Source organism: Halictus rubicundus, chromosome 6 (genome assembly GCF_050948215.1).
Source record: "Halictus rubicundus isolate RS-2024b chromosome 6, iyHalRubi1_principal, whole genome shotgun sequence".
NCBI classification, from domain to species: domain Eukaryota; kingdom Metazoa; phylum Arthropoda; class Insecta; order Hymenoptera; family Halictidae; genus Halictus; species Halictus rubicundus.
The window spans coordinates 2151202-2163664 of NC_135154.1; the positions used below are offsets into that span (position 1 = coordinate 2151202).

At 34.8% G+C, this 12463-nt stretch overlaps 1 protein-coding gene across 4 annotated transcripts in view; it reads right to left on the reverse strand.

Moving 5' to 3' along the window:
* Positions 1-12463, reverse strand: part of Sm (heterogeneous nuclear ribonucleoprotein L) — a 431189-nt gene that overhangs the window by 261037 nt on the left and 157689 nt on the right. For all 4 annotated transcript variants that reach the window (XR_013082433.1, XM_076789483.1, XM_076789482.1 and 1 more), the window contains exon 5: positions 5411-5507. Coding sequence is in view for 3 of the 4 variants with exons in the window: in XM_076789483.1 (XP_076645598.1) it covers positions 5411-5507 (97 nt within the window). In the remaining variant the exon portion in view is untranslated. The remainder of the gene's footprint in view (positions 1-5410; positions 5508-12463) is intronic.

The following is a 12463-nucleotide window of genomic DNA, read 5'->3' on the forward strand; positions in this document are numbered from 1 at the left end:
GGAATAGAAGAAAATAATCTGCCAACGGTTGGCGAAATAAAGATCGACCAAATATTGATGACAAAAATATATGCAGGTTCGTCCGAACGGCGGAGACTTCGTTTCAAATGCGTACCGGAGACCAGTCGATAGTATTTGCCAAAACGACCGTTCGCCTAATGAAAATAGAGCGTGCAAGCCACTGCCCAAAGTTCAAAATTGGATTTCGAGGCGGAGCTTGCGCGGCCTTACGACCCCACCCTTTATACAACTATTGCCAATGGAAAGATCTGCCAAATAATACTAGTCTGTTGATGCTGCTATACGTGAACTGTGCGTCGGATCTGAAGCTCGCTATGAAGATCAGGCTTGCACAATAATGAAAACGCCCGATCTAGGTAGACGACAAAAATTCGGTATGGAAATCGCGTATTACAACTCAATATTGTTAGTTGGTGCTAGGTAATTTAGGTTCTGCGTACTTAACAAACCTGGGCAGCTCTGAAATAACTTCATTACAAATATTATTTCAAATTTCAAGTTGTTTTATTTGATAATTACTTCCATGTCTGTGATCACTATTGATCACTTGAAATATCATTTCAAATATCATGTTATTTTTTTCGGTAATTACTTTTATGCCTGTGATGACTTTTGAAATAAAAGTACTTGAAATACTATAATAACATGTTATTTTATTTTATAATTATTTTAAATAATTATTTCAGTTTCAAAACGATATCAATTAATCGGACTAGCAGGTTTGAGTCCAGTTTATACAGACACCCTTAGTTGCATATTACTTGGAGGATTATTGGTTTTGGTAAATTTGAAATACAGAAATATCAAAATAATTTTGAAATTGCTATTATTTCAAATAAATCAATATTATTTTTATTTTAAAATAACAGTATTGAAAATAACGGTGCGGAATAAATGATTTCCAATAGTTATTCCTTATTTTCATTTCAAGGAAAATTTTATTTGATTTTTTCAATTTCTCAAATAAAATTTGCCCTGCCGCGATACATAAGTCAACTTTTGACCTCAAAAATAACAAAAAGTAATAGAACAAAATAGAAAAGATATTATTAAATAAATCTATGATAAAATGTACAAAAGTACATTCTCAACGGAAAATAAAGAAACGTGATACAGATGCATTAAGTCTGCAGACAGGTTTTGTTGTTGCTAGTGTTCGAAACCGACAAAAAAATCAGTGAAATCGAAATTCAGCGACGGTTATGCTGTGAGCATGGCGCGAATCAAATGAGTCGAGTGTTCACCGGACGAGTGTTCGGATCGCAAGTGAGCAAACAAAATTCGTGGCCGCACGCTTCGGCTGACTTGCGAGAGCGAATCGGAAACCAGTGATGCCGATTATTTAATTATTCGGAGCGATACGCAGAGTGAACAATTATCGGTAATTAGGTGCTACATGGACGCGTCTAGGAGAAGGATACTCGAAACGATATTGTGCTGTTGGAAAATCCGCTATCCGGTAGAGACTGTGGACAAGAGAAACACACGAATGCTATGAGGTGCAAAAATAATTCTAAATGCCTTGTTTCTATTAACGAGCGTACGGAATGGCAAGAGAAATATCACATTCATGAAAATGAAAATTAATGAAGTTGGAAACGCAATTCGAACGTGCACATATTCCTGGTTAATGTTGAATTTCGTTATCCACGCTTTGGACGGAAATTAGTTTGTGGATGAATAAAAAGAACGCGTGACGTCTGATTATGCATCTCTCGGGTGCGTTGAAGTAAATGGATGTGAAATTCAGATCTCCCGGGTCTGGGTTCAAATTTATGCACCATTCAAAGGCAACTATGCTAGAATCGAGTTCGATCGATACTAGGAATTATTATGCGCAAATATTTCTTTTGCGTACGTAGGTGTCACGAGGAAAAATATTCTAATATCGCATTTTATTATATGAATAATTTTACGGAACAGGTTTGTTTAAGTCTTTTTAATATATTTTTTCTTTTTCTTATATTTTTTTAAATTATATTTTTCATTGCATACAGGGTGTTCCAAATACATATTAACATATCATTATCTCCACTGTTTTTGAAAATATAAAAAGACTTTATTAACCAAAGTTTTTCAGTATGAAGAGGACTACGGTATGGAAATAAGTTTTTTCTTGGTGAAAGAGATTCGGAGATTTCAAGGTGACCTTCATTTTTTCAAATAGAAACATACACTTTTCTATACCCTACTCGATGCAGCTCGTCATTCTTTTTTAAAAATGTTAATCTGTGTATATCGAACAATTACTAATTTAAGAGATATTTCAACTTTAATTTTGTTGAAATCTATGTATACATAGATTTCATTTCGCGTTAATCGATAAACATGAAAATATGGTGAACAATATGTACAGAATTCAGAAAAAGTTAAAGTTGAAATATTTGTTAAATCAATCATTTTTCGATCTCAAATTAATAATTTTTAGAATCAAATAATGAAAATAAAAACGAAGTAGAAACTTTCTACTTTGGAAAACGTTTGCCAGCGCTTAAAACTTTTGTTTGATTGGGCTTTGTTATTCGTGCTATTTATAAATATTCGTATTCGGATAGAAAATTGTGTCTCAGTAGCTTTTTCAACTTTTCTTCTGCGAGACGCAATTAGAAGTTTTGAAAAAAGTTAACTTCGCTTCGGCAAATATAAGGAGAGGTAATTTCTAGAGAAGTATGTTAATTGTAGCAACAAATCACGATCCTTTTCACCGATGAGTTACCGAATATGGACACCAATTGAAAAACCGATCGACCGGTTTTTCGACAAGCTCTGAAACAAGATCTCACTCGTTAGACGAGAAAGAGCTTTCACGCGACGGCTCTCGCTATACGAATCACCCTTCTTTTTCCTTTTTTTTTTTTCTTTCTTTCAAACGACACGGAAGGCCTCGTTGCCTCGGGCGTAACGTTAATGCGCATGATTTTCTTTTCATTCCGTCTGAGGCACGCCGTCGCTGTTTGCTCTGCGATCTTTTCCACGATAGAACGGAGCGCCAGAACAGAGGAGCGCGAAAATTCTTTACAACCCTTGATGTCACGCCGGCATTGATACTGGAAGCGAACAAATATTTGTTTTGCACATGAAACGTTTGCACGGCCGACAGTATTCGAACTTTACTGATCTCTGTTGTCTTTACGGTTGTTACCATGAAACTAATATCTGTAACTGAAAAGACAAACACGATTTGTAACTGATTAGTTTGGAACTGATAAAATGAGCATAATATATTTACTGATCTCTGTTCTCTTTACGGTTGTTACTATGAAACTAATACTTGTAACTGAAAGAACAAACACGATTTGTAACTAATTAGCTTGGAACTGATAAAATGAGCACAATATATTTACTGATCTCTGTTGTCTTTACGGTTGTTACTCTGAAACTAATATCTGTAACTGAAAAGACAAACACGATTTGTAACTGATTAGTTTGGAACTGATAAAATGAGCATAATATATTTACTGATCTCTGTTGTCTTTACAACTGTTACTATGAAACTAATATTTGCAACAGAATGAACAAACACGATTTGTAACTAAATTAGTTTAGAACTAGTAAAATGAACACAATATTTAGAGTTGCGACTATAAAACTAATGTTTGCAACGAACAAAACAAACACAATTTGTAACTAATTAGTTTGGAATTAATAAAATGAATATATTTGATTTAATTTTGTGAACCTTTAAATAATGTTTTACTGTAAGTTTCTGCAATTTTGGAAAAATTAGACAAATTTGATTAAAATATCATTATTATTGACACTATGCATGTTTAATTTTTGGAAAAACCCGCAACCTACAAATTTCGACCACTCGTTGTTTCAGTATAAGCAATATCTGTGAGTCGACTATGAGGTCATTACGTAAGACTGATATCATGGTAGAAATACGGTTTCATTAAAATTGGCAACAAAGGTCATTATTTGCTGGTTAAATTGCACCGTACATATTACAGTTTATGAATCGTTATTTCTTGATGAATGTAACACTTGTTGAATATGTAAAATGTATTGATCCAAGTAATGTGCCAAAATTCAACTTGATTGGAAGTCTGATAAATATATCAGATTATTCAATAGAACATACGAAAAAGTGGACGATTTTTTAAAGGAACACTTATTTGCCGAAAAATAGTTGTACATTTTAAACTATATATCTCTATAATCTATAATTTCGTTGACAAATTAATAAAATTATTGTGGTGATACTGTGGTTTCGTAAACTCGATTTTTTAAAACAGCTTCTGTGGTAAGCATAATGTCTCGGATGGTATTTATGTGAAATGAAAAAATATTTCTGTTAAATAAGTGAGTTTCTGCTATTTTTAATTTGGTTTCATTGATGATTGTTTCGAATAATAATAGTTATTTTTAAGATTTTTTGTTATTCTAGCAGAGATTTAAAAATCGTCCTACAACGAGTCCTAGATCATTCTATTCGAGACTTCTACGATATATTTCAAGTGGAAAGTACCGATTCTAAATCAATTTATAAAACAACATTTTCATGAGGACGTGTTTAATTGTACTAACTTTTAAAAGAATTTTTAAGGAAGACAGTTCACAACTAGTACTACCTATTTAAAGTAGTAGTTTTGGAAAATCGATTTTTTAAATACATCTCTCTGTCTAACGTTCCATAGATATTAAAAAAAACAAACAGAAAATCATCTAGATGTTAAACGTAAATTTTAAGTCTCATAAGTGGGCTAATTTGTAAATAACGTGATCTAAAAAACGCTTACTGATAACTACTAAACTCTAAAAAGTGTTCCTTCCAAGCTAATTAATTTTGCCAGAAGTTGTTTCTAAAAAAAAGGGCAACAGAAAATTTCACGAACGTCTGCTCTCGCGTTGAATAGAAGTCCCGGGTGAAAATGTTCCAAGCTAGACCGTAAAGGTGCGCCAACGTGTTGCGTTTCGAGGGTAGATTTTTCCGGTGTATTATTTTGAATTCGCTAATTAGACGTCGGATGAAATATTGGGAAGAATGTCGCCGCCCGGAGCTCGGCGCTGGCGCGCCAAGTAATTGGAAGAATATGTAATGAGCACGTAAAATGAATGAAACGAGGAAATTTCCTCGGCTTTATAGTGGCGTAAGTACAGGCCCCCGGTTACGTAAGGGAAACGTGAATTTAGAACGTTTCCATTATTTGCGGAACCATTTCTTCCGCGGGATTCTTTCTCGTGAATATTAACGGTGGAACTCGAGAGGCTTATCCCCCCCTCCCTCGTTTTTCTTCTTCATTGTCTCTTTTATTTTCGTCTTTGATTCGTCCATAACTGGTCTATTGTAATGAGCCGAACTTCGGTTCGTTCGGGAACCACACTTCTCGAAGAGCGAACGCGGATTGTGCAACAGTAAAAAGAAGAATCGGTTTCATGCACTTACCTTTGCGAAGTCGATTTTCAGTGTGCAGCAGCCGGAGTATATGTCCGCTCCTTGAAGTGTCTCCTTCGCTCTCGTCGCCGACTCCACCGAGTCGAACGTGGATTTCGAAGGAGTTAGTTAAGAAGTATATAGACACTGTTCCTCGCGAGCTTACTGAACGACGAGAATCATCTCGGAAGGGTATACTCTCGCGGATACTAAGCCCAAAGAGGATTTCCATCGGTTTAGCGCGCATCGTTCACGACAACAAGTACGAAACTTGTTTTCTTACAGGAACGACCTTTAAATTTCTTTACGCTTGGCAAATGTGCGACACCATTCCATTATATAATTTTTATATTGCTAAATTAATCGTGTTTTTATTTTAGTTTTGAATTTCGAGCTCGATCTGTTAAATTGATTTCTTGTAATATCTAATGTGCATCATTTGAAGATATGCGGTGTTTAGTCTATACAGGGTGAGGCGCAAATTAGTCCCCACGATTTTTCAGCCCCTTCGTGTGGTCGGATAGAAAAGTGTTTCGTACCAAAGTTATTCAGTATTTAACCGTCAAGAAATTGCAATTTTTTAAATGAAAAAAAATCGATTTTCAACAAAAAATCAAGGTCACTGTCATATCTTTTAATGGGACTGGGTATTTTTAATTTCATGATATTGTAGGCGACGTCGAAACGAATTCAACGACCTGCTATACGATGACTCTCAGATGACCTTGAAAGAAAATATCGCCATGAATCAATTGCCAGAACATTTGAAATATTTCGACGGTACGTAATAGCAACGCCTCTCATTTAGAGGTAAACAAATGAACGTAAACATTGCTTCAGAACTTAACTCACAAAAAACTAAATTTACTATTAGCGTACCGGTTCATTGTTATAAAGTATCTCACAATTTCATGTAATGAACTAACAGATCTTGCGACACAAACGTTGAGGAAATGAGCATTCACAATGTTTACGTTCATTTGTTTGTCATCTGTGAGTCATCGTATAGTAGGTCGTTGAATTCGTTTCGACGTTGCCTACAATATTATGAAATTAAAAATACCCAGTTCCATTAAAAGATATGACAGCGACCTTGATTTTTCGTTGAAAATCGATTTTTTAAAAATTTAAAATATTGCAATTTCTTGTCGGTTAAATACTGATTAACTTTGGTACGAAACATTTTTCTGTTCGACCATCCGAAGGGGCTGAAAAATCGTGGGGACTAATTTGCGCCGCACCCTGTATATGTCCGAAATATCTAGCCAATAAAAGTTCCAAAACTATCCCCACTGCCGTGTGGTATACCCCGTGAGGAGCCGTGAACCGAGGCCTCTACAGGTTCGCTGTCCTTTTCTACGTTCGGCGTGGATCAAAGAATAATATCTCCTAGCCGATATATGTCCCTGGCGAGACCCGTATCGAGTAAACACTGTATTTGGTCTTTTTGATGGTGATGACTGCGGATTTACTGCATTTGTAACAAAAATGGTACAAATTAAAATAGTGAAAGGATTAAGGGAAGTTAGAGACACTAATTTATTATTTTCAACCAAAATTAGTAAAAAAAGACAGAACTTTTTACTTGGCTCCCGTCTCTTACAATCGATGCACATTTTTATTTTGATTTTATGCATTTATGAGAGGAATAGGTAGCCGTAACTCGAAACATTGGAAAAATTAAAAGAATTATAGACGATTGATATATTATTTTCGACCTAATAAAATTATTCAAGAAGGAAAAGAATTCTTAAGTTGCTGTCGCTTTTTGTAACAAATATAGAAATTTTTTATTTGCCATGAAAATCCGCAGTCTAGTGATGACAGTTCTACAACCCACTGTAATTATTTTATAGTCACAGCTTGAGGGTAGCAAAAAAAGTGATCTGATAGCTGATGGCTAATTATTATTATAACAACCAGCGCATCCCAAGTCCGTTCTTGCAACAAACGGACCGCAACTCCTGGATCATACAGGGTTCATAGTAAAAAGTGACGTTTCCCACGTTTTCAAGTAATATTTCTGTCAATAACGGTTTTCATAACTATTGTAAATATTACAGAAATTTAAAGAAAATTATATCAACGATATGTCACCAATTTCTCTATAAAGAAAGTGAAACTGATTGTCATTATTTTATTAAAAAGGAATGCACATTTGAGTGTATACATTCGAAGGATCAAGGACTCACTCAATGTGTGTAAAATCGTATTATAAAGAGTCGATTTAATAAAATTTGTAATGCAACTACAAAGATTGTTACTCAAACAAATTGCAGTAGCGAACTTGTTAAGTAACAATGAATTGGTTTTTTAACCCTCGGACTCCTGCGAGTTCCAGACCTACGCCGGAGTCATTTCTGACCCACACCGATATTTCACTACAGTTTTCTTTCGATATAAGGCAATTGCTCGGAACCGGCTTTCGTTGTATTTCGGAAGAAGAAGAAGAAGAAGAAGAAGAAGAGGGGATAGGGATTTTCTAATTTCGAAATAAAAAGCGTCGTCTTGTATCGGAATAAAATTGTAGATATTGACGGTCGCTCGAGCTTCTTCCCACCGCGACGGGTCACGAATGACCCCGGCATAGCATACGGAGGGTTAAGGGGTAAAATATGAGATTGCTGTTATCACTAAATATGTCACGCTAGTTATAAACACGTTAGAAAGTGACCAGACTGTTCAATGTATTGTGTCAAAATCTATGGAACAATATATTGTTAAAATGATAACAATGTGTTAGAGAGTACCGTGAAGCAAGAATATTTAAATCTGTATTCGGAAATTGTTTGGATACTCCAGTTTGAAAAATGTCACTCTAGTTACTATGGTTTTTATTAGAGATCATGGTACTGTACGTGTAAATGAAATACACCTGTACTATTTCACGTGTGTTTTGTCACACGTGCATTAATACATCCTCATTAATATCAATGTTTTAAAAATTACGGGAATTAAAATAAAGGATATATTAATACACGGATGATTAAGTACAGGTGAAGTATTACACTTAAATAATAAACGTGAAATAGTATCCGTGTATTTACATACACGTATACCCGTGTACTTAACATAACACGTACACGTGAAACAGGGTTCTTTAGTTTCTATCGTTCGCTTCATCCCCACCAATTTTGAAACTATCACACACTTCTTTTTTACTACACACTTGTCGGTGGGAACATTCTCCGCGATCAACGATGCACGACGTTTGAGTATTTTTAAAACAAAACTTCTGGCTTACTCCCCCATGTGTGCTCGCAGATGAATGGAGTCGAAGACAGATGACATTGGTCAAGTTTACAAACATCTGTCGACACTCATAAATTTCACTGCACGACTCTAGATCAAGCGGCAGGGCAATAGGTCCACAGATAACTATTTTGATGTACAGTTGGTGTACAGAATATTCGTAGACCCTCTAAAAACAAATAACTTTTTTAAAATTGGACGAAACGGTATGAATTTTTTGGAGATGTTAGAAGCATTAATTTACTAAGTACTGCATAAATAATTTTTTTTTAATTGTTGTTGGTCGTAATTGCGAAGAAAAGGGTAGGGGTCATGAGTTTTAAGATTTTTATCTGTGTCCGTAATGAAAATTTAAAAGCTGCCTTTTCTAGATATAAGTAAGCTGTATACATGCACAAAATTTCATAGAAATTGGTCAAGGTTGCTATGAAATATAATTGATTGAAAATAGCAGAAATTGTATGAAACTGAGATTTGAGCCGTTTATTTTGAAAGTGGCCTAAGTCCGTTTGTCCATTATATTTTCTTGTCCGTAATTACGTGTACAACTTGAAGTTAGCTGTCATAAACAACATTTGCGGTTAAGTATATTCAGAGTATATGCGATAATTTTGGGCTCATCAATTTTCGCAGTTAATTCAATAATTAAAACCATCACTTTGAAACTGCCCTAAGTCTAATCCATTATTCCATTATTCTTATAAATATTATAATAAATACATTATAAATTTTATGTAACTGTATATTTTTAATTTTATTGAAACACAAACCCTTACATATCTCAATTTAAGTATAAGTGGACTTAGGCCACTTTTAAAATAAACGGCTCATTTAAACCCGAAATTCAAAGATTTTTGCATCTTCCAATGCCTGTAGTGTGTTTATGCGTCAATCGATTTCAATGAAACTTTGTGCATGTACGTAAATCACTTAGATCTACAAAAGGGACCTTTGAAATGATCATTACAGACACAGATATTGAACTTAAAAATCTTAACCTCTACTATTTACTTCGCAATTACGACTAATAGCAATTTTTAACAAAAATATTATTTAACACTAGAACAATCGACGATTGACGTATACCTACTTCTACCGGAAGGGTCAAAATGACTTGTTTTTATTTATTTCTTCCAGTAATTTACTGCTTTTTAAAAAATTTTACGTAGTTTCCAAATAATTTTATGGGTTAAAATATTTCTGCACATCACGATCTACGATGCAAGAGCATCGAAAACAGAAGCATATCAATATATACAAGCGTTACATACTTTTATAAGCAAGTGAAGGTATTGTTACGGCCATGTAACAATATGAAGAAAGTAAAAAATGAATGAAAAAAATCACAAGTTTACATACGTTCCGTGGGGGTCAAAATGACTCATCTCAGTATATGTAGATATACTACATCAAATTTTACAACAAAAAGACAAAAAAAAAAAAGAAAACTGCTTTACAGAATTAATTATTTACATATTTTAGAAAAAGTCATTACAAATTTTAGAAAACAAAATGTACTGAAAATGAGTAATGATCATAAGAAAGGCCAAACAAGTCATTTTGACCCCCGCCCCCTCTTGGTTGTTCTACTGCTAAAAAAAAAATTCAAGCCGTTTGGTCGAATTTTAAAAAAGTTATTTGTTTATAAAAAGTGTACGAATACTTTGTACACCGACAGTATGTAATATTGGTATAACGGCTGCTATTGGCTTGAATATAAAAACTGACGATTAATTAATGAGCCAAAACGAATTAATGAGTCAAAAACAAACATTTTATACATTTTATATTTTAAATAGTCTATCTTTTTCTCCGTCTTATATTTTATTTTTCTACATTCGTCTTTATGCCTTTCTGAGTTTCTAAAGTCTTTGAATTTCGGTTTCCTGCTAGCTTTTTTAAGTAACAAAAGAAATTCCCCAAACATTTCATGTTGACCGTAAACTGCGCAACCTTTATACCGAACAAAGTTCCCTTGTTTTAATTTGTATGAATTGGAGTGAAACAGAAGTACAGTGTCTACTCTATTTATGACAAGAACGCGGGTCTTGCCAGCGACATATATCGTCCAGGAGATACCTATTCTTTGATCCACACCGGACGTAAAAAAGGACAGCGAAGCTCGAGTGGCCACATCGGCTAGATATTTGGGATATATGTCGAGTAAAGACTGTATATAAAATATATATTAACTGATTTTAATGAAAAAAATTCAATATCTCTTTTTTAACACTTTACCGACCGACCGGTAGTCTATTAGTTTATTAGTTTGTTAGTCTATTAAATCTGCTGACAGAATGTGGTTATCCTGTTTTTGTACCTAGCGTTTATACACCTTCAGCGTCTGACCTGCCTAGTATAATCTGACCCTTAACCCTTTCGGTACTACTGCCGCCCATTGGCGGCATCCACCAAACGTTCTCCGGGTACTACCGCCGCGCCTAAAATCGGCATTCACGGAAAGCATTCTCGGAAAGAGTATCATTTATCTAACGACACTCTCTACAGTATGTATCGTTACTTTACTATTCTGTGTGTAAAATTGCCGGCTGCTCTAATCATTCCATTATATGATTAGTAACTTTCTCGTACCACGAATGTATAACCGCCGGCCAGCTCTTCCGTACCGAAAGGGTTAATCGGTTGGCACGTTAACCGAAACAGAGCCGGTGTGAGGGAAGTATTTGTGGTCGAATGATCGGTAAGAAGTGTGTAGGATATTCAACCGGTACTGGTCGGTAAAGTATTAATATTCATTATGCTTTCAAAATAAGTACAATTAATATAGGTACAGTAATTGGTACCCCCACAGTAATGGCGTCCCTTACCCCACTATGAACAGGTTGTTTGAGGTCTCTCGCGACGCTGGTATCATTTATATTATACTCAAGATAGTCAAGGCAAAAGATCTTGTAACCCGATATTGTCGGCCCTCAAGTTCCGGTTCTAAATTCTCATCGCTAGTGTTCCCGATTTCCCAACATTTTCATTTCTCGAGAAATGAGAAATAAGTCTACATTTCTCGATAATTCTCGAGATATATATTGGAAAACTTTTACTAATGTAGAATCAGACAATCTACTTCTTTTTTTTTGTAACAAAATCTGTAGCCGTAGAAAAATTTCTTTCATTTTGTGTGGATGTTGACTTTATCGTATACAGAACATCCAAAAGTTGCTAAAGGTTGGGTGTCCTTTTTTCAGTCGACTCAAAAATTTGGAATTCCTTTGTTAGAGTCCGGAATTTATTAGAACCTTGAATAAGTTCTCGCTGTTTCTTCAAAAATGGCAGTAGCAGTACCCCGTTCGTGGAATTTCGAATGGTAACACACATGCAAGGCAGTAGTGTATCTAACCTTAAATTTCAGTGTATGGTAGTTCACTTTAGTGTAAACAAAGTAATTTTTTCTTAGTTCTGAAAATGTCTACTTTTGTGCCAAATAAAGTGTATTTGCGGGGAATTTTATTGCACTACTTTATTCAAAAGAAATCTGTAGCTGAAGCACATAGAATTCTTGTTGAGACTTATGGTGACAATGCTTTGTCGGATACGACATGCAGAGACTGGTTTCGACGCTTCAAAAATAATGATTTTGAACTTGAGGATAAAGAACGTTTTGGCGCACCGAAAAAATTTGAAGACGAAAAGTTGGAGGAATTACTCGATCAAGACCGATGTCAGACGCTAGCAGAACTTGGAAAAACATTACAAGTAGATGAGTCAACTGTTTCATAACGTTTAAAAGTTTTAGGAATAATCCAGAAGCAAGGACATTGGGTAAAAGCTTTTATTTTGTAAAAGAAACAGCGAGAA